This window comes from Fringilla coelebs, assembly GCF_963513975.1.
Source record: "Fringilla coelebs genome assembly, chromosome: 9".
NCBI lineage: Eukaryota > Metazoa > Chordata > Aves > Passeriformes > Fringillidae > Fringilla > Fringilla coelebs.
The window spans coordinates 6,590,035-6,617,587 of NC_140067.1; the positions used below are offsets into that span (position 1 = coordinate 6,590,035).

Here is a 27,553-nt window from a genome sequence, read left to right on the forward strand (position 1 = left end):
AGCACCTACTGCTCAAACCAAGGAAGTTTTTGATCAAAAAATTAATTTTTTTAACTTTTGTTCTGCTGATATCCCATACTGATGACTTAAAGAAAAACCGTCTTGCAACTCATCTCCTTGCTTTTGGGTTTTGACTGTGGGTAACTGCGTGCCTGGGAAGAACACTCTCCCGTACTGTATTTAATATTTTTATTACATGCTATGAAAAGATACGAAGATCATCTGTTTGTAGCCCATCCTTCAAAAAACAATCTACTAATCCAGTTTAAAACACACATCTTGATCTCTAAAAAGTTACCAGTGCAGTATGAACATGACAAAGTTGTCAATTTCCCCTAAATTAGCCAGTCAAAATATTTTTTCTCAAATCCAGATTCTCTTGTAAAAATTCTTTATATTTTATAAAAATAGATTTTTCTTGAAACCCATTTTCAGCAAAGAGACCACCTCTTTGGCAACATTGTTAATGTTATTTAAATTGTTATGTCATCAGGTATCCCCCGTTACCCCATTCCCTAACAGAAGACTGTTTAGTTCACATGATACAAAAGAAAAAAGGAAAAATAAAAAAAGTTGCAAAATTATGTTCTTCTTTTTGCAATTTTTATTGTTCCTCTTTAATTTGTGTGGGGGGTTTACCAATCTGATTCAATCAATGTTTTGAAAAAACAGAAAAGAAAACAAAAATCTTTTTTTTTTCTCGCTTTTAATCCCATTAGTTCGTAAAAATTGTTTTTTGTTTTATTATTTTTTCAAATGAGTGAATGGTCATCTTAAAAAGACCCACCTTCAAGGAAGGTAGTAAAACTAGCTGGCCGGGTAAAAATCCCTGCACATTGTTATCTATGTATATTATATTCAACAACGACAGCTATGAAAGAACATTCAATGCATCAAAGGTTTTTTTTTTTTCTAAGCATTATAAAATCCTTTCCTGTTCCTCACAGGATATCCAATGTTTTAATACTTAGGCAACACTGGCTTATAAAGTCCATGGTTGAATATAAGCCTTGAAGAGTTTTTTTTTTTGTTTTGTTTTGTTCGTATATATATTTATATATATATATTTTAGTAAGTAAGGATATGAAATTCAGGATTTGTGGGTTTTATTGGTTTTAAAGGAAACTTGCAATACTCTGTCTCCTAAACGGTATCCATTAAGGCTGGCAATGGCCATGGCAGCTTCATCGTAGTTGGTCATGGTGACAAAGCCAAATCCCTTGCACTTGTTGGTGTTGAAATCACGGATCACCTTGACATTATTGACCGCTCCAAAGGGACCAAACAACTGCCACAGCACGCTCTCATCCGAGTCGGGGGACAAGTTGTAGACGAAGATGCACCATCCAGTCCCGGTGTGACCAGGGATATTCATTCCCACAAGGCTCGTCATACCATCAATTGTGATCGGAGAAAACCTACCGAGCAAAAAGAGGGGTCTATTCTAAATATATCTCTTGGCACGAGCTATAGGGCTCCAAGACTTTCAAGTAAATAAGCCAATGGTACTGAAGGTTCTGGATCCTGTCCCTGGAAGATGAGCCACCCTTGCTCTCTAACTCCTGCTCAAGCGGAGGGGAGCTGTGCTAAATAAAATCGGCAGATCTGGGCATAAACGCATCTCCCTCCGAGGATAAGCCGTGCTTAGATGTGTACAAAGACCTCAGAAAAGAAATGCTTGAGGACAATCTGAGTCAGAGAGGGCCTGCACACACTGTGATAAACAACAGCTCGTGTAAAAAGGGCCTGTAGAAATTTGCCACTTACTTCCAGCACTGATATAAGTTTCAGGACAACAGAGATCTAGTGATTTATCTCCTACTAGTCTGCTGCGAAAAATCCCAAGCAAACTTCAAGACCTACTTTAAAGATTAATAAGAAATGCCTTTATCAGGATTCAGCTGTAACGGTAGCTTCTTCAGCTAAAAATACTATTAGAGATGTCTCTAAGTGGTAGGTTTTATTTCTCCTCCTAACATGGTCCTTAATTGACATACACTGGGGAAAAAATCCAGGTAACAAAGAGTACTAAAGACAGCCACATATGAAAGAAGGTTTATGCAGCAATTGTAGAATAAGTAGAACATAAATACAATTAATGAGCACATCACTGATACCTTCATACTGTGAGGCTTCATTTCCAAGACAGGCTTTAGGTCCTTCAAAAAGTCAATGTAGGGACTAATTCCCAGAATTCAATAGAGCACCCTACTGTTTCTCCCTCTCTGTCCCTTGGGACTTTACTTCAAATATCCCAAGAGAGCAGAGAAAGCCGGGTGTTTACGAACACAGATCCAGTCATGGGATAACAAAGGCTGGGCAGGATCTATGGAGATCATCTGATCAGCCTCCTGCTCCAAGCAAGGCAAACTTCCCAAATGAGACCTGCTGCTCATGGCCCTGCAGAGGAAAGCTTAGGAAATCTCCAAGGACAGGAACTCCACTCCTGCAGCCCCTGCTGCAGGGCTCCATCCTCACCGCAAATGAGTTTCCCTTATCCTCAAGTGGAATTTCCCCTGCTGCAGCCTGTCACTGCTGATTCTTGTCCTCCTCTTTCTGACCTCTGCTAAAAACTTGGCTTCACCCTCTTCCTAAAGCCCCTTGTAGGCAGCTGAAGGCGGCAGTCAGGGGCTAAACTCTACATTTGCCTTTCCCAAATTTCAGCGTGTTCCTGCAGCTTTCCAAGGTCTCCCCAGTGGCAGCCACGGCCAGCAGCAGTGACAGCCCCTGCTCCTCACCAATTCAGTGTCACCCGCTAATGCGAGGAGGGCGCAGCGCAGCCCATGACTCAGGTTATTAATGAAGATGTTAAGCAGTATCAGCCCTCAGGATCAACATAATTTTCCTTTCATCAGTGTGGAAAAAAAATTGACATGCTTTCTGAAGCTACACTTTGGGATATGTTTTAAAATAACAACCGCACAGAGGAAACGTCTTAAAAATCCAGTTTCACGTGTACCTTCAATATGATGAGTTTCAATACCAGAATGGAATAATAATTCCTCAGGATTTTCTGAGCGATGATTGAGGGAGCAGAGGGAGACACTCTGTTGCTGAGCGAGTTCTTGTGCTCTCCAAAACTTTTTACACTTGTAATAATTTCCACGTTTCACAGTCTGCACAATATTATGCAGTGTATATTAAATAACCATAAAGGAAACTACACACTTGATGGTTGCTCACTGTTCTGTTGACGCCTGACAGCACTTTTTATGTATATTCAGGGAAAAAGAAGACACTTGGAATATACATCTTAAGCTGAGGATCATCACTGGGGTGTAGCTGTGCTGTAAATGAGCAGCTCACAAATGCTCACAGCATCAGATCCTCAGGAAGGTTTGCAGACAGTTTATTAAAAATCCATGGCAATTTTCCAACTCATCTTCACTTTTTCAAATCCTTATCTCGACACATTTTAGTTTCTCTCCTTCACAGTGAAACCAGTGACATTATCAGAACAGTTCAGCACAGAAAGGCTGGACAAGGCCAATTTCTACTGCTCCTTCCAGTGCAGGTGGAAGTAAGGATTGGAAATAAGGCACAGCCAGGGCTTGTACAAGCCAACAGATTCAGCTCATTTTGAAATCTGGAAGATGGGACTTCAAGCCCATTGCTGGCCAGTGCTGACTGTGCCAGTAACACACGTAAGCCAGCAAACACTGCCTTTCTGGAATGTTTAAATTTAATGTGAAATACAACACTGAGGGACACACCATGCTCTAAGTAAGGGAAATAAAACCCATACAATGCAAAGCCATGTGTGTCACAATGCATTATAAGGCTTTGCATTTTAAAGAAATGCTGCCCTGATGCAAAGGGTTAAAGTTTCCTACAGTTCACTGGAGAGCAGCTTTTCCCTGGAAACCTTTAGGAGCTATGCAGCTTTCAACTATTTATGTGCCATGAGCACAGCAGCTGCTGTAAATCCAACAAAACACGCACGAAACTGGTGCAACTGTATTGACACAAATACAAGATCACCTATCACATAAGGAGCTTTGCTTCTAGCAAGTGATCTGAAATTAGCTTCAATGAAATCTTTTTTCCATATCAGCATGCCTCGTTTTCCATCAGTACCACACAGTTAGCACAGGGAGAGCCAATCTCCTGTTTCTGAAGCAGCTTCAGAAATTATCAGTGTGGTATTTTTTGTGACCCTGCACCTATAAATTCAGGTTTTGCGAGTGCAGGTACAATTGACAAGGTTTGCTGAGAGGAGATAAGAACTAATTTAAGATGCCTGCAAAATGACTTTGAACACTGCTGTGTTTTTAGAGTAACACCGCAGACAATGTTGAGAAAGCAGATGTATAACCTATAAATGCAGGTAATTGCTCTTTTCCTCTGCTCAGGCTAAGCCTGTCCTGCACCACACGCCAGCCCAATTCCAGCAAAGGAGCAGCAGCAGCAAAAACCCAGGGAAGCCTCCCAGAACAAACCCATCCTTCTGACACTGACCTGCACTTGGACAGACACTCAGCTGGGAGTCTTTCCATGTTTCTGACAAGATATCAAGGAACAAATAAAGTGGGAGAGCACAGGAGGAGGGCTGGGTGGTAAAATCAGGCAGGGGGTGCTGACTCACTGCATCCCCATCACCACTACGGATATCCCGACACAGCCAACGTGCCCATGAACACCAGCACTGCTGCTGCTGGGGAGAAGCTCTGGTTTGACTTTCCTCTTGGGAGTACTCAAGAGTTCAGAGCTGTACTGAGTTACTGAGGGGTTAAAGCCCACCTTACTGTCTGCTACTAGCTACTGTAAAGATATACTTACCATACCTTTTTAGAGGATGAGCTTCAAAAAAAAAAAGCTCAAGTAATTTTCAAGTGTGGTGAGCAGACCATTTCAGAAGATTAAGGAGTACTTTCTCATCTTAATCTGGACATTTTAGGGCAACATCAGGAATAAGACTACACCTTTGTTTTGCTGCAAGGATCGCTTATGCTGATGTTGCCATTAAAAGAAACACTAACAACACATCATCTCATTTTAGCTACCAAACATACTCATGGAACAGCAGAAATGTTGACAGATCAGCTGAGCTTTCACACATGCGTGCACATACAAACACACAGCTATTTTAAACAAACAAAAAAATAAATTTCAAGGACTGAAAAAAAATTTCAAAGTATTAAACCTGTAACAAAAGAAACTTTGGGCTGATTGAGGTGCACACAGCTGTATTTTCAAGTCAAACTTACGATGTCAGATGCGGGAGAAAGATGGTTTTAGTTGTGAGAGACAACAGCAGCCTAATTCTGATTTTTGACTTAAATTTTCCATTATCAGATCAGAGATTTGTTGAAAACTCAAGTTAATAGTTTTGATTCTGGAAAAAGCACCACTTAGCAGAGCAACTGCAATTTCAATGCTTGTAGCTGTGGCACCTAAACCATTTCAGAAGCCCACCTGTAAATAAAAAAAGGTTGAAAAACCCCACAGAACTTGTATGTGAGGCCTTTAAAGTAACAAAACCAACTGAAGTCCAAACTTAAAAAGAATTTGACATGCTGGTGGAAGAAAAGAAGGGATAAAAAAAATAAAGTTAGTGAATTAAAAAAAAATAAATTGTAGCACCAATCTGTGCCAACACGGACATCTGGCAATCTGTGGAATTCTAATTACCTCTTTACGCCATAGGCCATATTAAGCAAATTGTCCAGCCTGAAAAGAGAAGGAGGGTCTTTGGGTTAATGTCTCACAGATGGCAAGATCGCTCAATGGAACTATTATTAATAGTGTTCCATTTTCAAAGAAGAAACGTTCAACAAGTTTCCCACACATCTAAGGAGCCTAACAACTCCCGGCCGGCTTTGTTAAGTCTGAGGTTGTGCTTAAATTTCCACCACAGCATTTAAAAGCCTTTTTTAAACTTGTCTACAGTCTAGAGAAAAGCTTAACCTCCAGAGCTGGGTTTTAAAAAATGCACTTAGAATTTGTGTTTGTTTTTTTTTTTAATAATTCAACCTTTTTTTGGTAATTCAACTGCTCCCCTTAATATTTACAGTTAATTTAAAAATAAAATATTAAGTCCAAAACTGCTGGAACTGGAAAACTTCTTGATAATCTGCTTTAGTATAATACATTCTCCCCATTTTATTATATATATTTAGCGTTAATCCTTCATGAGATGTCAATCTAAATTGACCACCAAATTTTGTAGAATATAATCATCTGCTTTCCATGGCAGCACAATAAAGTCCTTCTGTCCATGGAATGATTCAGTGATAACCTCAATGGACACAGCTGCATGCCAAAGACACAAAAACAAGTGTAAATTTAATGTATCCAATGACTGACTTTTTATGATCTTTAATTCATTAGTACTTTTCATCCCTGCCACACTAAAATTACTTCTGAATAATTCTCTAAAGCCAGTGTGCAACTCAGTTATGCAAATATGTCCAAGTTTTCTTTCTTGAAGGCAGACTTTTTTATTTGAAAGCTGGGTTGCCTGAGAACTATTAAGTATGAAAGTAATAGGAACATCACATATTGCTAACTCTGCCTTATGCATCAGATGGAAACAGTATATTCAGAATGCAAAGCATAAAACATCCCCAAAAGCATCTGAAGCCTCACACCAAAGACTAATACAAGGGCTCTTTATACTAAGAGCAGATATCTCAGGCTAATAAATTTAATGATACTCCTGCTGACTGGGACAGACTCAGCTTTTTTGCTGCTACCAATCCACTGTCATTAACATCAAAGTCTAAGCTGCATCAAAACTGTAGTAATATAGCAGAAAATAAAAGCATTACCCAAAAAGAGAGAAAGAACAGGACAGTCACTGCTCATTTGATTACCAGAGTAACTCTATTCTGTCCTCCCTTTTTCTATGAGCCTTCATGAGATCTGATTGTACAGTACTTCAGCTGTTTTAGTAAATACAACATGACTACTGCTGTCAGCAGATTTTCCTCCTCATTCTCCAGGAAAGAATATTTAATTTTACAAACAAAATCAGGTCAGCCTACGCAACTAAAGCATATTTTCCTGCACAGCACCTGCCCCACATTGTTGTTGCTGGTGGAACTTCAGTTCTTTTCCAGGTAATTACCTGAATCTCTGAGCCTGGTGGTGAAGTGGTCCAGGGTAGCGTCTGTTGGGAGACTGATACAGCTGTGAAAGGAGTGCCTGGCTTGTTTTCTGGCTGGGGTTATTGGCAAACTTCACAGTAATTGGTTCTGTAGCACCACTAGGCTTCTGGCCATTTAGTCCCTTTATGGCTTCTTCTGCCTCTATTCTCTTATCAAAACGGATAAATCCCACACCTCGAGAAACCCCTGGGAAGTAAGAACATGTGAAGAGATGAATATTCGTAGGAACAGCCTCATTTATGCAACGAACAAACTGAACGCTGGGTTCGACTTCACACAATAGGTGGTTTGCAAATTAAGAAAAGTCCTGTAAAGAAAAATCCTCTTTCCAATCCCAATGATTTTAAGTAAACAATATTCTGTATTTTGATAGCCCCTCATTAAAGAGGCAGCAGTTATACCTCTAGTTACATTTATAAGCAAACAGGCACTGCATTTTACACGAGAAGTCAAAAAAACCCAGCTGCAGACATTTGCAATTTTGCCGCTTCCCAAAAAAAAAAAAAACCAAACCCATGCACTTATCAAGAAAAGTTTTCTTTTAACCTGTGACTTGATCAACCAGAATCCGTGAGGTGATGATGCGCCCATATTGTGAGAATAACTGCTCTAATTCTTTCTGGGTCATGGTTTTGGGAAGGCCGCTGACATACAAGTTCGCATCCCGGATGGAGGCTGAACTTGGACGGGCATACGACACCTACGGAGAGAAAAGGAGAGGAGTGTTAGTGAGCTACAGCCACCCTGGGCATTTTGGACAGATAAGGTTCTGCTCTTTCACAAGACATAACCCTGCAGTTCAGACAGGACCTGTTCTGCAAAAGCAGCAGAGCCAGGAAAGGCTGGAGGAACAAAGGAAGAACTGCAGAGACCTTAAAACAGACACAAGGGTTCAGAAGCGCAGCGATAAAACACCCATTGTTCAGAGGTGGATTAACGTGCACCTTCCCACGCACGGCTCTGGGAATTTGCCCCCACGGCTGTGGGTGTGAGGATGATTTGCCGTAGCCAGCCCCGCACGCTGAAGTTCCTGCATGTTTTTCTTTTCCCCCTCCAAGTGTCTGAAACAGATCAGGTTATTTGCGGAGCGATCTTTTGTGCTCTCTCTCTTTGTGTTTGCATCCTGAGCTGGCAAGATCTGTTCTGGATGAACAGTAAAGTACTGGTGAAATTAGACTAAATGAACATCTGCTCAGGGAGCTGTAGACTGACACTCATTGTCGGATCTGCAATTTATCACGAGAAGTTCCCTTGCATTATAAAGCCCAGAATCAGACCATAAAATATTATGACCAAGCAAACAAGAAAATCTAGCTGTGGCTCTGCATGTGTGCTGTTGGAAAATTACTAATTCAAGCCTCTTAACTGCTCTTCTACCTATGAATCAGATTTATAATTATAATAGGTGCATAAAAAGCCTTCTGCACTTTTAAAATAATATATACATTTAGAATAAACACATTTAACATAATAAAAACACTTCCTGGATAAAGTCTAATGGCAAATATTCAACACAGATCATGAATTACTTTGCAGCACGTCTGAAAAAGCATTGGAACCCAAGCTGAATATTCTGCATTTCATTTTGATTTATTTCAATATAAACAGATCAGTACTCTCCTGCTTTATGTCTTAAAATGTGTCTAGGAAGGAAGTGGGGGGGTTCCCATCACAAATACAATACATTCAGTAATTGTCTTCCCCTCTTTCCGAGCCTCAGCCTGAACACAGATGATGTCAAATGGATGTCTATGTGTTTTATGTGTCAAAGAGTTGTCTTTATGCGCTCCACACCTAAAAATAGATGTTGACTCAACACAGAAAATTATGTTAATGACTAATATTTGCTTCCACAATCTTCTCTGCATAATAGCAGACAAACTCTAAAGATGCTAGATTTTTAAGGTTTTTGGCAATTTCTTTATAACTTACATGTTTGTCCATAACCTTTTAAGTCTAACATTTACAGAGAAGGCTGGGGAGAGGAGGTGGAAAATTCAGGGAATGAAATATGAAATAGAGGCTTGATAAAACATTTGCATCAATGGAGGCAAGCTCCGGCACACAGCACAAAGGCTCAAGCAGACATGAGAAGAGGAGAAACCTTCAGGGGCTAAAAGGAAGAAGGATATTGGGGTAGAAACGATTTTGTGCCACAGCCCACGAGCTCCTGATGGGGTGCAGCATTTCCATCACTTCCCTGCTGGTCCCGAGCACCCCTCTGATGGACCCAGGACCAGAACACACATGGATGGCACCACTTGGCTTTTATGTAACAAGGCTCAATCCAGACCCTGGGGACACCAGGGATAATCACGGTGCTTTTGCCTACAGCTTGGTTTGGTGCTGGGGCATTTGGAAAGGCAGACTCTCCCTCCCCACTCCACAAATGCCTCACCTTGAGAGGGCACTGTAAGAGTTCAGTCATCTACAGTTTAACCTACTTTAGAAATAACAGCTTAAAAAACGTTTAAGAGCCTCTCTGGAGTGAGGGTAGGGATCTTACCTATTCCTCAAAACTGAGAGCAGCAAAATGAATAAAGTTCCTGGGCAAACAGCCAGGGGTTTCCTTTGGGTTTCTCACTCTGGCACATTCATTAACCAAATGCCACGTTACAGGGAAGATGAAAAGTATTGGGATATGCAAAAAAACACTACTTCCCAGAGCAATGAGTGCCTGACATTTTATATATATATACACTTCTACTTACAGAAGGCTCTCTGCTCTCGTGGGCCTCGCAGGCAGGCAGAGGAAGGAGAGGCTGCTCACACTCCCAAACCCTCCACTCACAGCACATGTGAACACCTATTGCTGCTCAGGTCTAGTTTTTATTTCCTCCTGCAATCAAACATTCAGGCTGCAGGGGAGCCTGAGCCAAAGAAAGAAGCTGCCAAAAGCAACTCAGCCGTCTTTAATATCAAGGAGAAAAGGTTGCGGAGCTGAATGGACTCAAGGCTAGTAATGTCAATTATTTATCTGCTTTTGAATCTTTTTCATCTTCCCTCTGAGGTCAGCCAATGACAAATCGATCGGTTAGAGTGTGCCATCCTGCTTTCAAGCTATTATTCAGTTAGTGCTGAGGACGGGATGTCTTCCCGTGTGTGAGCTATCAAAGGAAGAAATCGCCCACCCTGACCCTCCATCACACCAGAAGCTCCTTATGCTGTGTGAGTTAAAATGGGAGCAAAAACCAGCTCCCATTTTATCCCTGCAAACCGCAAAGCGCTGCGTGAGGACGCTGCATTAATTCTTTATATTCACACTCAAAAATGATTTTTTTTTTCCCTTTCCTTTGCTCACGGCAGTGTTAGCACCCTGTAATGAAACAGAACGTTGAAAAAGAAAAGAGTATGAATTCCTTGTGTTGGCTAGGATTCCAAATAATGAGCTAGAGAACACCAAACTACTGTTTGACCCAGGCATTTCTCAGCATTAAATGTTTGTCCGCTTGTGCAACGGTTGAAGGTCGAACCGTGGTGTTGGATTTCACTGCGTAAGATCATTTAGGAGTTCTGCGGTCAAATTTGCAAAGAAGATAATAAAATATTGGACAATTCATTTAATGGCTTGCTGGCCTCAGATGTTATTTTCTATAAATACATATATAATAACTATGAAAAACATTTAATAGGACATTTCTCATCTGACATTGAGCATTAGCCTGTGTAAGGGCTTCTCTTCATAATAAACAGCTATCTCCAGAGGCTGCACCACTGTTTCCCAACACCACTGCAGCATCAGAAAGTCCAGCATTTCATATCTTCTGTGGCAAAGCACATTTTTCTTCAGGTGCACAGAAAACATCTCCAAGTAATTATCTTCCCTATTGATTTCCTACCTTCTTTCCCATATAGAAAACTTTTTAAAGAATTACTAACGTCGAGACGCTTCAGAACATAAATTGAAGTGGTCTGGCCTTCCCAAGCCAGAGCCCACAGCAAAGGCACCCAGAGGCATGAACACATCCCATTTATCTTCTGGAACAAGCAACAGCAGCCATTTGAACACTGCCACTTAACCACTCTGCTGCTGCTCCCTGTAAGAGAAGCATTCAACTCCTGTGCTAATCCTGGACTTCCCAAACATCCAAGTCCATTTCTAGAAGCCTCCTTGTAAAATTTAACTCTGGTCTGCTATGAAGAGGAACTGCATCATCCTCTCCTTGAACGATATGCTCTGCCAGCACAGCCACCCTGCTCTGGACACATCTGATCAGCAACCAAGCAGCTAGTTCTGCAGATACCAACCTTCTTCGAGATGTGTCTCTCTGCATCTACCATTTCTCACCTGGAGAATGGAAACCATGCAGGAGCCTTGAACCAGGGTGCAGCACAGGCACCCAAGGACCACCAGGTCACCCACGCAGGACACCTCTGCAGCCACCAGCAGCTAAGGGGCAGTCAGTGTTAAGTGACTCCCTGGGCAGCTTTCAGAAAGTTTTTGTAACACTCAAAAAAACCAGACCTTTTGGTGACCTTAATACAGAGACTTTGCTTTGTCCTTTTGTGACTCCCTGAGACACAGGATTTCTTGTGTGATTTTTGGGGTGAGTCACTTGGCTTTTTTCTGCCTGAAGTCCAGTTAAAAATGGGGACAACCCTTCCCTCACTTGCTGCCCCTTATCCCACTAGTACAAACTGGAAGAGCTTTAAAACAACCACTCAAAAGCCTCACAAATGTAAATAAAGCACAGTCTCACTTGTTTAATGCACCTCCAGAACGAGAAGCAAAATCTGCTTAGCACCAGTGAACGGGCTATGGCAGAAAGAGACACTTTCCCACAGCCACTTCCAGACCCTCAACTGTGTCCTAATTTTGTGCAAAACTAGATTTGAGACACCATCCTGTGAAAGCTCTGGGCTTTGTCAGAACAAGCAAACACAAAAGCCCTCTGCTCCAGAGGCTGAAGACCAGGATCTGGAATACTTTCACATCTGATGCTTGCACTGCTCTGTCCTTTCTCTTCACTAAGCCCTTGGCTGGGGGATGGAGGGGAGTGACGATGCACTTTACTGTTGAGCGATTCAATGCCATTTTACAGAGATTAATTATAATTGCAGGTACAATGGTCTATCCCATCATTTCAGGAAAGACATCCATAGATAATAACCTAGGAACACTCTTGGCTGCATCAAGAGCAAGGCTAAGAGAAATAATTGCTCTGGCTCTGTGGAGTGAAAAGGACTCACTGGCAAAACCGAGGCAGTAAAATGAGAAATCCCAATTAAGAGAAGATGCATGAAATTAAGAAGCAAAGACTCTGGTGCCTGCTGAAAGCAGCAGAACCAAAGCCGAATCTTCAAACGCAGCATTGAAAGGTCTTCTGAGCACCAGTATCATTGCAGGCACAAAGAATGGAGGAGGGTTTGTTAACAAGCACTACGAAGTCCGAAGAGTTACACTGACAGAAGCTCCTAAAGAGCAAAACAGGAGTCAACTTAGCTGAGGCTTTCCAGGTCTGCAGCATCTTTCAAGTTTGTGGTTCAAGGCTTTATCTTGGGGAGCAGCAGCCACAGGAAATGACCCCTCTTTGACTAACTGTGAGCTACCATAAAAGAAAACAAGCAGGTAATTTTATACGGAGCTATAAAACAGCTACATCCCAAATCTGCAGTTTGTGCCTCTAATGTGAATTTTCAGGAAAGAGGAAAAAAAGGGGTCCAACACACACAAGACACTCAAAAATGCCAATCCCTCCTTGCTGCAGTCCAACATACTCAGTTATTCCCAGCACCTTCCAACACCCCAACCTTCCATCTCTTCCTCCTTGCAGAGCATCCAAGCTCCTCCTGTGCTTTGCCCTGATCTCTCTGTACACCCTCTCCTTACCACCCAGCCTTGCACATCCCATTTCTTCAGAGGGAAAGGAGGCTGCAGGCAGTGCCCAGCAGGCTCAGTGGCCCTGGAGAGGCTGTGTAAGTACAAGGTTGGAAAATACGGGGTGTTGGCCAAGCACTGCACCAAGGGTACCCAACACCAGAGCTCTGCTACCACCACTGTCAGCAGCCCAGCACTTTCTGGCTGCCACCCAAATGGTGCTGAGCTGCCCCCACACCTCCCCAGGAGGCTAGGATGGGGTGCAGGAGATGCAGGCTCTTCCCCAGCACTCCCTGCTGCAATTCCTCCTCCTCTGCCGAGCACGGCTGGAAGGCAATCTTTTTGACAAATGAATTTGTAGGACAGAGAAGTCTGAGGCTGCTGTTATTTGGTTACCCTACAGTGACAGGATGGTTTGTAGTTTTGTGGACAATTACAAGAATTAACATGGACAGATTTAGAGCCTGAGTTTTGTGGAAATAGCTGGCATTTTGAAAAATGCCACAGAAACCAAGATAAATAGGAAGATCTTTCAGCAGTAATGCTACTACTTTATTTTCAGAAAAAGCAGCATTACTTTCTCCCACAGCCTTATTTGCTGCATTTTAAACTAGGACCATCCAGACCTATTGATCAAAACAGGAGAGTAAAGCAGAAATACAGAATTTCATGCTATTTATTCAATTTAACTGCAAATTAAAATAACTAGAAAAAGCCTCTGAGCACAGAGGAATCATCTTATCCGTTCAGTATTTTACCATCAGATAAATATGATGGATTGAGAAACTGGAGGTTATCCAGGGCTCAGAGAACCCAGATTCCTTCTCCCCTCTCTGGGGACATCTCCCTTTGCTCCAGCAGTGTCACAGCATGTACCTGCTCCTGTGAGGGAAGGAAGAAGCAAACCTATTTCTCAGCAACAGAGAAAAAGGAAGAGAGGGGTGCACAAGACTGCACTTCAGGGGGTCACTGGCTCTTTTTAGATTTCAAACTTCCTTTCAAAACTGTTCTGCCCTTGTTCCAATGAGGCCAGGTCACCTGAATCCCCAAGTAAATTGTGAAATGCTTCCTTCGCATCCTTTCAGGCGTTGTCCTTTTTTCAGGGCAAAGCAGCAGTTTAAACAATCTGTACCCCATGCACCACACATCTTATTTTCCATCTGATATTTGATGCAACTGAATTGCCAGGCAATCTTCAACAGCAGCAGTGACGTTTCATATGCTTTTATGGATGGGCAAATTTAATTTCTAAAAATAGATTCAATTTCTGGAATATATATTTATTTCAACACACACTGTCTCTTCCCTCACTCTAAACTGTTTTGCAGAATTCTGTCAAGCTTTAGCTGTTAAAATAAAGTGAAGCTTTTCTCTCTCACAAGAAGATGATGCTGCTATGAAATGGTGTAAATAAAATATGCACTATGATCAGCTGAGGAGGAACAAAATGTGTATAACCTATTACCACCAAACACAATTCCCTCCAATGCTTTTCCCCAACAGATATTCTGTAAATCGTCACCTCTCAACTTTGACTTGAAAGGGCATCATTGACTTAAATAAAATGCACATAAATATTTTAGCTGCTAGAGTGAAAAGGGATTATTTATCATAACAATGACAGAATAAAAAGAACATTTCTTCAGTTATTTTAGTCCACACATCAGAGCTGACTGTGCCTGGCTGTTCTGCTGATCCTGCTATTAAGCCAGTTCCTCCTGTGACTGCATGGCTGTTTTGCAAGGCATCAGGAGAGAGAGAACATTAAGCTGCCACAAAAATGTTACAGGAGTGAAAAGGACAGCATCTTGGGCCACATGCATAAAATACATATTTTTAAACAGGAATTAAGCCTTGTGGGGTCAAAAAATGAGTGCAAATACAACTCCCCAGAGCCACCTCATGTTCAGTCTAGGTGCAAGGAACAGCAGAGCCCACGACACAGATGGGACAAAGCCAGCAGGACCACAGTGACCTTGGCCAGCAGAAGTAATTTGCCACTGTAAAAGGCTTTCACAGATTACCCATTTCAACTTACTTTCCATCAAAACAGCTTCCAAAAGGCAGCCAGAGAAATTCCACCTGGAGGACTGCAGCTACCCAACATACATGGACAGGGGCCAAGGTTCAGCCCATCCATCAATAAGATATTTACAGATTGATTCTGAAGCAAAAACCCAGCCACACTCATGAAGAAAGCAGAACAAAGCAATCTTCAGTACTTTTCCAGCTCAATGTTGTTCTACTAAATATTTTTTCGTCTACAAAACTGTGTGCTACCAAATTCATTTCTAGATGTTCTCTTGAGAGAGGTTTTTTTAATGCACCAATGGTGCATTTTTAGTAACTGTAAAGGGCATCTGTAGCTAAAGTAATTGGGTCTGATAATTAAATATAGTATTTCTACAAGTTTAAATACTTCAGCCTTACAAAGAACGACAGCGAGATGCTGGAAAGCAGCACGAGGGGGCAATGGGCAAGTGAGGAGGTTCAGCAGTGCTGAGAACTGCTCCTCATCACCTTGAAACCCTTTGGAAACCAGAGATACCTCCAGCATCACAAATGCCACTGGCAGCACTAAACACACCTGATTTATCTTTATCCCTCAGCAGGAACACTGGGAAAGCTCCAACCCCACTGCACAGTACTAGGGAAAGCAGACCTAATTTATCAGGATTTCAAGAAGAAAAACATATTTACAAATATTAAAAAAACAAGGGGTAAAGGTAAGGTAATCACATGCGATTCTGCAATGAGAAACTGGGTTGGAAACTACTGATTAGATGTCCCTGGGGCCAAAACTTTGGCTGTTGGGATAGAAGGCTCCCTTGGGTTTGTTTTAGGCAACTGCATAAACCCAGCTTTATTTAAAAAATCCCAAACCCTATGCGTCCTCCCAGCCATAGAAGAACTTATGCAGCTCCTGTGTAGTAGATTAGATCAATCTCTTTGCTTATTATTAAATTTTAACAGCTTTCAAGAGCCCCCCCCCACAAAGTCCTTTTATTCTATGCTAGTCTACAAGCTATTAATGAACATGCAAACCCCAAAACAAACCACTGAATTTCTAAAATTTATACTGAATTAAAAAAACATACCACAAATACGATTTTACATAGGAAGTTCCCATATAACTAAAGTCTTACTACAGATGATAAAAAAAGCATAATGGTTTAATTTTGCATGTGAGAAATGTATAATAATAATTGGTGTGGGTTCCAGTTTCTGGAGGCCTTTTACTGCATGAGTTTCCTGTAACCTTGAAATATTATCAATGTAATAGCATTGCTCTGGTTCACAAAAAAGAAAAACAGAGGCAAAGCAGCTGAGGTACTTAGGGACAAGAAATGCAGTTCTTTCCTACAGCTGAATAATGTTCAAAATGCACATGTGCTGCATGAAAAACTGATCTAGATTTTTCAAGTTCTACTGAATTCTTAATAAGCATTTTCAAAATATTTTTTCCCCGATAATGTGCCTTTAAAAGCAATTTGGAGAGCAACTTTTCACTGTAAGTGGAAACTGCTGAGTCCAAGCCTGCATTTCCACCTGCAGCAGTTGATAAGATGGTAGATTTTGCTGCCTTGCCTTACATATTCCTGTTAAGTGTTTCCATTAGCTCTACAAAACCATGCTGTGAGCATTTTGATGTATGGCCCACATGCCTATCTGTGGGATGGAATCTGGATGGTCCGAGGGAGGTTTGGAAGCAGCCTATTCTATGAAATCCATGCAGCTGCTCCACCACTTTCATAACCCTCAGCTCAGCACTTCTGCTCTTCACTGATCAAACATCAGGGGAAAAACTTGCTTGAAACAATCCTTAGAAATACACCAGAATCCAAGAAATATTTTTGCTTCAGGGAATACCATTTTGTCCAAACCACAATCTTTAGCCAGACTGCCAAAACCTACAGTATTGGCTACATTACAGTGTATTTTTTTTTTTTTGCAAGATACAACATCACTGACATTACTTGTACAATATTCAGTGCAGTAAAAATTCTATTTTTATATTAACATTTTTAGCTTTGAAATACAAATTAACTACAGAAGAAAAATTAAGAAAATGGTGCAAATCAAAAGCCAGCATTCAAAAAAAATGATCAAAGCAGTTTCAGATAATTTGAATCTGATCTACTGTTTGCTCCTGTTCAATTTTTTGATTCACATCCCTTAAGCTGTATTATTTGTCAGAATTTGGGATGTGGAAATCTTCTGTGAGCTGTTCCAGAACAGCTTTATCAGCCACGCAGCAAAAACAGTGACAGTGTAGAAGCTTGCTTTTCTTGTGAGACCACTTAAGAAGGTCATTGAATAACTAATGGTCTATTACAAACAATGAAATAAGAGACTTCGGTGGGAAGCCTCCAGCTTTTAAAAAAATAAATCAAATTAAGGATGTGGAAATTGAGAAAAAATTTTTTTCTGAGAATGACATTCTAACTTGAGAGAAACATGCTTTCAACACATGATAATGACAGGAGCGTCACTAAAGGAGAACAAAGTATTTCCCATGAAAACATAAGGAAACATGTAACTTGTGAATACACCATCAGGTACTTCACCTGTTTATGGATAATGGTATCACTTTGGCTGTTCTATTCTACATTTTAGCCTCACTGTCATGCTTTAAAGAGCTTCCTGTTACTTTCCCCTCTCTTTAACAATAGCAGCAATTTCCGAGAAGAGAGATTTCATCTTCTGCATGTCTGCTCATTGTTCCAAGGAGGAGCTCGTTAACCCCCTTACAATGGAGAATAAAATAGTGATGAAATTGCCAGAAAGAGTTCCAACTACTTTCTCCTGCTCCTGAATTGAGCAAAAGGCATTTTATATTGTCTTACCTTTATGGTTTTGGTCTGGAGTCTGAGTCCATTTAAAGTGTTAATGGCTTTCTCTGCATCCTTTGGATCAATGTAGTTAACGAATCCATAACCTAAACTCTGCCCTGTTGAAACACAAGAAATAAAGAAAAAAAAGGACTCAGTATTTTTCAGCACAGGAACAACTTCCAAGAGCGGAAGCAAAATATTCTTAAACTGTTCATTTCATCCCTGCTTTCCCTTACGGACACTATGCTGTTTTTCACCATTTCTTTATCTCCTTAATACAGGGGGAGCCAACAGAACTTTAAACTGCTGCTCTCAAGATCCTTCTGTAAGAAGGAGAAGCAGCAACTCCTCACCCTGCCTCCCCCAGGAGTTTACTGCAAAGCATGTATGAGGCTTGACAGCAACAGAACTGTGTAATAGTTTTGTGCTGAGCTCCTAATAAATATAACTGGCCGACCTGCCAGTAACAAGGCCACTTATTAAAATTAAATAAACACACACATATAATTTTGCCGCTGTTTATAAACAATCTTGAAGTATTTAAACCGCAAAATTAGGAAACTGCATTTTTACACTAACCTTGAAGGAGCTGAGGAACAGAAAACCCCTTTACATCTCTTTTTACTGCTCAGTGAGCAGCCAATAAACAGGAGAAGGGACAGCCCAAATTGCAGCTGGGCGAGGGACCACATTAGAGCTCCCCTCGGAGCATTCGAGATGACAGCAAATCCAAACAGTGCAACAACTGCTGCTGTGCACGGGATGGCAGGAGGCCACTGCAGCAGCCAAAAGCCTTTCAACACTTCTGCCTGCCCAGCCAGACCCGCCTGTGTGTGTGTCTGCAGCAGGAACAGACCCGGTTAATAAGTGGGCTAAGTGACACGGGGCTGGTGAGGCCGTGCTGGGGACACTGCAGGGATCACAGACACACACAGGGCTGTGGGGCTGCACAGGGCTGGGAGAACCTGCTCCACAGGGATCTTCTCCCAATTCCCAAGCAGCAGCTTTGCAGCACCAATCCTATTAATGCAACGTGACAGACAGCCGCTTCCAGATCCCTTCCTTCCAGCATCCTACTGAACTTATTTTGCATGTTTGAAAAACACAGCTTTTTTATTTTTTAGGCACATGAACTCAGAGACACACACAGATAATCACATTTCAAGAATCAGTAAGCCCAAGCAGGCAGGTGAACCATCCTGTCAGGCTCCCTCTCATACACCCTTCTGTGTATCTGGGGCACAGCAAGGCAAAAAACCACCTGTCCCTCGGCACTGATGTGCAGGGGATCAAAATGCTCCTGGCTCACAGGCAGTGAGAAAGGAAACATGTGAAAATCCCTCCCCAGGAGAGAAGCAGCATTTGTGGAGATTTCTAGCCACGGGAGCAGCAAGCAGCGACCCAGCTCCTGCTCACCAGGAGGAAGGGGAGGTTGGGAAGGCAGCTGCACACCAAGTGCCTTGATGTCCCCTGGAGGCACAGATCCTGCCTCCCAGCACAAAGCTTTGTTTCTTTGTCTCCTGGACTACAAAAAAGCATCTGTGTGTTTCTCAAAGTCAGACACCACCAAAAATACAGCTTTTGCTGTAACACAAATACAGGGAGCGCTTCTGTCTTACGAAATCAGATCAAAGCCCTAAAAGCTGCTAACTATGCAATGGAAGACTTGAAAAATCTATGGAAACACTGCAGTTCATGCCTGAAATGCCCACATGCAGGCGAAGGAGAAGAAATGGCTGTTTTAACATACAATACAGCCAGGGAGCAATTCTGTCCCACCAATTTAACTCCAGAAAAAAAGTATAAAAACATACTTGGTCTTCCTGGAGAGCTGAAGTAATCTCAGCAAAAATATTCTTACCCAAGTTACATGACATTAACCAAGAATGACCTGAAGTCTGGCTGAGCACAAAGCCTGGAGCAAAAATACTGTAAAGATACTTTCCCTGCCATCCCTTCTTCTGCTTGCCTACCTGAGGTATTTTATAAAGCCCCAATCCCTCTGCCTCTGAACACATAAAATCTTTAATACATTTAATCCTAAACAATCCTAGGGAGAGGAAAGCCATTCCCTAGGAAACAAATATGTTTTTATGTGGGGAAGGAGACTCAAGGATCAGAGCCTGGATAACCTGTGTTTGTATTCCTTCCCTATTAATCATCTCTGGGCTTCAAAGGTACATGGAAAGCAGGAGAAGCTGATGTGAGACTGGGATTTATGGCCAATGTCTGATCCTGGGCTTCCATGTCCAGCCACTGCTATTTCTCAAGGCACATGGACTGACCAACCTCTACAACATATACACTGCTCTTCAACAATCTCCCATAGAGGTATTCTCACTTCTGTAAGTACTTACACAAGAGAGACCATGGACAGCAAACCCACAGATAGCAATAGCAGTAGGAAGGGGAAATTAATGGCAATACAAGAAAATAATAAGATCACAATTACACGACATTTTTTTTTTGAGTCCCCCAGTAACTTTCAAATTATTTAGATGCCATCATCTCTCATTCTCATTACCAAGTGGCAATGGATAAATATATTTTCTCCAAAGTGAAGGATAACAAATACCAAAACAAAGCTGGTCTTGTCTGCATGCAGGGCTGCAGAACCTGGCTTAATGAAAACTATTACACTATCATACCATTTTTCTTTCGAATAACACATCTTCAGAAACAAGATTTCTTCTTGTTAGTGTATATACTCCTGGACATCAAGAAATATACGAGATTTGTAACAGGATTGCAGGCCTGTTACTCAGATGCATTTGGTTATGAATTCATATCCCACTGATTGCTATATTAGCTGTACTGTACTCTCACAAAAAAGGGTGACTGCTCAGAATTTTGAGCACTGAATTTCGGTTAATTCAATGAATACCCCTTTTATCTTAAAAACCCTCAAAATCCACACCCTTCACAGCCCATTGAAAGCTCAGTGCAGTTGTTTCCATCAGCAAATTCCTTCTGCTGCATCCTGGCATAGACCTCACTGTACCAGTGAAGCTGAAGGGGAAAAAAAACTTCCCGTTAAAAGCTTTCCACTTCAGGGGTATATTCTGTTTGGTTACTTTGTATTTTCAACCATTTCAACTGAATATTATCATGTATTCGAAAACTGAAACACCCCAGTCTCAAAAAAGTGAAAAGAAAAACTCAGATTAGTTTTTTGTCTGTGAAGAGCTTTATGATGACTGTGGAAAACGTCAAAGTTTTTACTGTGCTAAACATTTACAGTTAAGAAGCCAAAAAAATTATATATGCAGCTAAAAACATGAGTTTCAAATTCCTCTCAAAAGCAATGTACCTTATGTCAGACAAAACAGACTCCATATATGAAAGAACTAAAAATTTTTACAGGTGAAGAAAGGAAAGAATTTCTTGCAAAATACAGTAAACGGTATGAAATTCCCTATTTTCTTCATCATGTGCTCTTCCTGCATGTTCTCCAAAAGGGTAACACTTCTTTGGACACAATCTGGCAGCACAAAGCAAGCAGCTGGACCTCTCAGTGGGATCCCATACAGACACTGTAGTTCATTCCCATGCTACACTTCCCAGGAACAGTACTGTAAATAGTAAATATTTTCTGTGATTTGGAATCCAATAGTTCATCACATGCTGTGATTCAGTAGGTCAGGCAAGAGATATTTCTAGATGATCCTAAAACAACACCTTGTTATCTTGCTATTCCCACTGCTCTTTCCGAATGTTTTCTCTAGCAGCAGAAAATGGATAGTGGACCTCCCAGAATCTGGTAAGGAATAGGTCTAAAAATGAGCAGTAACAGGGTTAGAAGTTATCAAGAACTTGACAGTCCTAAAAAAAACCAAAACAGGCAAAGCCAAACCCAAACTGGAAATGTACATGTTTTGCATTTGACAAAGTTCCATCTCAGAGCTGAAAATTATGCTTAAAACAAGTAAGGAGAAAGAAGATAGGGGGAAAAAAAAATCAATTCACCCTCTATCATTTTTATCCGTACATCCAAAAACCTGCAACTGTGAAAAAGGCAGTGTTAAAGACCTGTACCTTCCTTTACTCCTCTGTAAGCCAGTCTACATTGGCCAATTCCATATTTATGTTAAGAGATAAAGGGAAAACACACAGAAAAACCCTCTAAGTTACAACAGAAATATCATAGAAAACCAATTAAAAAAAAAGGGCATAAAACCCCTCTAGTAAAGGTTGGAATAACAAAACTTTTTTTTTTAGGTTACTGAAAAAAGATCCCTTAACACTCATTCTGACTCACCAGGAGATACTAACAGTACAGAAACAAGAGGCATTATGTACACCTGGAGAAGAATGTGAAGATATACCCAGGTGAATGCTAAACAGGAGCTCCTGAAGTTATATATGTTTAAATGAAATGATCTGGATTACTTGCAGAGAGCAGACTCCAAAAAAAAGGGGCTAATGGGTCTCTTTTGTGATCAACAAATTCCAGAAGCCTGGAAGAAAAATGTTTGCACTGGAATTCAAAGAGGGAGGACTGGACAGCTCAAGTACTTACAGGTCCAGCAGTCTAATGCTGAGCAAGGCAAATTTACAGAATATTCAATACTGGACTTTATTATTAAAGAATTAGTGAGGGGTAATAAAATCAATGTCAATCAAATTAAGTCTATGGAAAACAGATTCTGTCAAACCAAACTGACAACCTTCTTGATGAGATTACAAGTTTGACCTATAAATTTTAAGAATGACATTTAATCAACATTGATATACTTGGTCTTCTCTAAAGGACTTGATTTGGTACTGCTTATTAATTGACTAAAACAAAATTAACAGGGCACACATTAAACGGATTAAAAAAGCCAACAGATCTCTTACTGGGAATTGTGAACAGGAAATCACAAGAAAGACCTGTAGGAAAGCATCTATCTCAGGAAACAGATCTTGGCCCTAAATTGTTTATTTCCACCAGTAAGTGGAAAAAACCCAAACTCCTTGCTTGAGAAAATTGACTGCAGAAAGACAGGAGGAGGAGAGGATAAGTACAAAGAGGACAGAGGGAAAGCACAAAGCAATTTAAGTTCCTCAGTAAACCACAAATACACACATTTGCACAGCACAAAGATTACATCCTGACAAACCAAGTTAATTGCAGCATGCTTTAGGAACACCGCAATGAAAGAATGACACAGGCTACATCAAGCTTGCAACATTGACACAAGAGTTAAAACTATTCCTGCCATAAAAGTCACAGAATCAGAAAGGGAAAGAAAAACTGCTACTTCTGATCTACCTGTGCTTTGCGGAGGAAGAGCCCAGTCCTGGTGCATGTGCTCCAAGCAAGACACTGATGCCTTGGTGACGGGGCCATGAGAATTGACTACATAAGAACTCATTCAGGTGAGATAAGGGGGTCAATCTGCCTATCTGATCAAAAAAGTAGTGATAGTGATTTGAATGAAGCTGAACCTGAACACTACTACATAGTATTCGCTTGAGGTAGAAATTTTTTTTGTTTTCTTACTAATGTTTGATCACGGAGTTATATATCCCAAATCCCAATGCTTGGCAAGTGAAACCAGACTAGAAACAATAGAGCAAATGCTGCTTTCCTGTGGAAGCCATTTGCTCTGTGTTTTTGACATGGAAGGTAACAAAAATTTAAGTACCTACCAACCATTTTGTTCTACCAATGGAAATTCTGAAGGCTTGATTTTTTTTCTGAAAGCTACGCTCTAGCTCAAGCGGAAATTAATCCAGGGAACGCTTTGGCAGGATGTGTTAAGTGCTCTATAATCTCTTCTACTCTGAAGCTCCACAAATACACTCTTCCTGCTGGTTCTATGAAGAACAATCATTGCCACAAGCAAAGCAGAAGCAAACAACTTTCTGAGAAAGTCTGAAGCCTTCCTATTGCAGAAAACTATTCTAACAGCAACTTCAAGATGACTACAACTTTTAATTGTGTGTCACAATTACCTGTGACCAGGTAAGTTAAAATATGGTTAAAACCATCTTTTTTATTTGGAAATAAATTACTGTGGAATTAAAGAACTACTGTCCACACAATAAGGAGTCACTCATGAGAACAAGCACAGAATGGGACAGCAGTGATCTGAACTGCCTCAAATTGTGGTTTTGCTGTCCCCTGCCCAAATGTAAAACCTAATTAAAGCTGCCCTCCCAACAGGCGTACCGCGAGCGCCGACACCATCCCTCCCTTGGGAAGTAGGGCACGTCTGACAGCTCATCTCGCATCAGCCAGGCAGGAGGCAGACAGCAACAGCCTTCAGTCACTCTGCCTTTGGGACCAAAAGATAAATAATGCTCACCATGAATTCTCCACATCTCCCCAAATCCATTTGTGCCTGTTCAAACCTCGGTGAAATTTAGGGAAGGAACTAATGGGGTGAGCTTCTCTGTATTGCAGAAGCTCAGCGCAACTTGCTGTCCACCTGTGGCTCTTCCAAGCAAACCTGCACATAACCCTTCCACTTTTCCCAGTGTTTCTCAAGACTGATATGTTTGTAATAAATAGAACCTAGGGATGGATGGCAGGGAGATTGCTTTCTGTCTTTTAAGCAAAAGAAACCAAAGAGAATTCTGACGTTCAAGGCAGTCCCTGCTCCAGCAGACAGGTCCATTTCAGAACACCACCCTGTGAGCCTTCAAACCAATTCAAAAGTCTTTTAAACACATTCCTGGGATGAAAAGGAATGACTGCAACTCATATGAAAAGCTGTATGAAGTAGAGGATTTTGGAGAAGCTTACATAAATATCCTTGAGGTGATATATTCATAATGTGCAAAGAGGGTCAAGTGAAATGACTTTCATTTTTTTTTCTTGTTGTTCCACAACAGTCACCAACAAATAGAGCTGTTCACCTTAAAAAGAAGGTAAGCTATAGAGAGAAAATTCAGATCAAGAGAAAATGAGATCTGATCATGAGCCCAGTTCAAAACCTGCTCCTTGTCTGACACTTTTTTATACCAGTAATGTCAGTCTCATTCATCCTCCACCTCTTTACCAAGGAGAATCACCTGCTGTCACCCCAGCAATGCACACTGCAGTCTCAGGAGAACCAAACCAGAAGGGAAGCATCTTCTGCACACAGTGCTCCTAGGACCAAACAATTAAGCTAAGGCTGTCACTGTCACAATTCACTGCAACCCATCTATGAAGGGTGACTTGTTCTGTGCTTAGTGCAGCTCTATCACAGCACCCATTTAGTCTATAGCTTATTTACAATACAGACTCCTTATGTTTGTACAAACTAGGATTCATTCAATACATGTCCACAAACAGCAAGAAAACATTCTCCCCCTATTAACTCTCACTTTTGTAAGAATTTAGGGAAAAATGCACAATCTTTCTCAAAGCAAAAACCAGACAAGCATAAGTGATAAATCACTTGTTTTTTTGCTTTTTGCAGGAAGGTGTCTGGGTACAAGCTTTGTTTCAGAATCTTCCATCAAATTACTATATTTGAATTATCCTTAGTTCTTTTGAGAAGATCCCACCCCATACATTAGGAAAGGTCAGCTGTATTTAAATGCAATCCAATCTAGAGCACCAGATATGCTGTGATTCTATAGTGCACCTACAATTAAGAAGCATGATTTGTCCTCAGTTAAAAGCAGCCACCACCATTATCTGAGTCCTTAAAATACTACTGGAGAGCAAAGCCATGTTGCAGACTAATAGTAAAATGCATGATTAACAGATCCCCTCCTGAGAAACATGACTATAGCTTCACAAAAAAATAAAAAGGTAAAGCTAACCCCAAACCTCTGGGAAAAATCCTCTATGATCCACAGCTAGAGCACCTGCAAAGGCTACACAATGACACAAAGATCCTCAGATGGGGTAAGATCCCCCAAGCAAACTCTCCTCCCAAGACATCAGAGCCCTGATACCCAAACAGCAATGCCCCTCCCCATCAGGTATCTGCACAGAGAAAATTCCTATCACTGCCTTAATGCCAGAGAGACTCAGCTAAAAGCTCATTCATGCAGGAGTGAAGCCTTTTTTGGGGAGCTCGAGGGGAGACACGAGTTGCACAATGAGGTCTCACGGGAGCCCTGCGCACACAGGATTTAATAAACTCCAGCACAAGTGGAAGGGGCTCCTTTGCACCAGGCCTTCCCCAACAGAGACGCTGCTACGTGATTAAAAAATCCCCCAAAGGAAGCCCTTGCAAACAGTGTGCTACATCCCACGTAAAACTCTCCCTCGGGGAGAGGATAAGAGAGGGAAAATGAACCAGACATACAGACACCACTCACTCAATTTTAATATCTGAATGGGAAGTGCCAGATACCATGACAACAAGCCTAGAAAAATAAAAGGGGAATAAAAAGAAGCGTTGCCCAAAATGTGAAACAAATCCTATAAATGTAGCTAAAGCATATTATTAGTGCTGGTGAGGTAACTGCAAGCCCTGGACCTTCACATGTCCCTGGAAGGGAGCCATGAAGACCAGGACACAGTGACCTCAAAAATCAAGGCAAGACTCCCCAGACTCATCTGCAAGTTCCCCACAAGAGAAAGAAATATCATTCACCCAGCACCTTTAGTCAGAAAGCTTGAATTTGCCAGGCAATGCCAGAGGAGATTACCTGAGTTTTGTCTTCTGTATTTCTGACATATCTCTCTTAATGCAAGATGGTATAACAATGTCTTGATTTTCAGAGATGCTGAAGCAGTAGCAGTTCTTGTCTAAGTTAAATACCAATTGACAGTAACTGCTGTTTTTCAAAATTAGATACAGAAATTATTTTCACTTTAGAATGGCCCCATCTATCCAACTCCCAACACAGAACAACCCTTTGACAGCCTGCTGCTGCCCAGCACCACCAAATCCTGCCAAAAATCCTACCCCCACAGAAACTTCCAGAGGGTTCCAAAACCATGCAACTACACCATTTTATAACTGACCACACCAGCAAGGTAAGACACACCTCCTCTTGAAAATCGTGCCTTACAATCTCCTAAAGGCTTCTATCGTTTCAGATGTTCTGCATCTCACCTGAAACAAGGCTTTGCTCTTACCTGCAGACTACAGAGTCCAACCAAATCAGCTGTGCCACTGCTGTGCTTGAGGACATGGACTAATCTGCCTGCAAAGCTTAAGTGGCACTTTGAGACAGATGCAAGTGGCACTTTGAGACAGATGCTGCTGACTTGGTTGGAGTCTTCTGTGGTTCCCATAACCATAGCATGGAAGCATTTTACCTCAAACACACCTTTCTTCACAAACACCACTGTGGAAAGCACTTTTATTCCTGTTATGGAGAAGAAAAAACTGAAAGGCATCACAATTTCCAGGGTGAACTTGGACAGAGTAACACAACCACTATAAAAGGGAGCTAAAAACTGCAGCTCCCCCCCTCTAAGATTGGAACCTTATCATTGGTCCATTGAGAGTTGTGCTGGGCAAGAGATATCTTGTAAACAACACACACATTTCATGTTCTGTAGAATATATTATCGTCCTTTTTCTTTTTTGTTTGCTTGCTTTTATCAAGTTTCTTTAAATGCAAAACTGGATTTTCAGCATGGGTGTGTTCGTACTACTGCAAGCAACTGATTAAATAGGTTTTGAAAAGCTACTGCTCCTGACATACACAAGACAAGCAAGTTCCATTTCTGAACAAATATTTGGATTTTGCTCCCCTCAGTTGACATCTCTTGCTTCCCCTTCTTTTCATCTTCTCCTCCCCCTTCCTTCAAGGAGCACACAGCCTCTGAATTAGCAGCTGTTCCGAGAAGAGCAAGGCTGCACTCCTCCCTGCTTTGTCCCAGAACAGAACAGGGACTGTACTATAAA

The 27,553-nt window shown here is 41.3% G+C and overlaps 1 protein-coding gene across 3 annotated transcripts in view; it reads right to left on the reverse strand.

Annotated features, from left to right (window-relative positions):
* Positions 1–1,090: 1,090 nt before the first annotated feature.
* Positions 1,091–27,553, reverse strand: part of ELAVL4 (ELAV like RNA binding protein 4) — a gene marked incomplete at both ends in the record, with an annotated part of 61,207 nt that continues 34,744 nt past the window's right edge. Inside the window, 5 exons of one of the 3 annotated variants that reach the window (XM_084211800.1) lie at positions 1,091–1,418; positions 5,632–5,670; positions 7,070–7,295; positions 7,656–7,809; positions 17,775–17,878. In XM_084211800.1, the coding sequence (XP_084067926.1) occupies positions 1,091–1,418; positions 5,632–5,670; positions 7,070–7,295; positions 7,656–7,809; positions 17,775–17,878 (851 nt within the window). Of the gene's footprint in view, positions 1,440–5,631; positions 5,671–7,069; positions 7,296–7,655; positions 7,810–17,774; positions 17,879–27,553 lie in introns of all 3 variants that reach the window. The other 2 variants (XM_084211799.1, XM_084211801.1) reach the window with 2 other exon arrangements.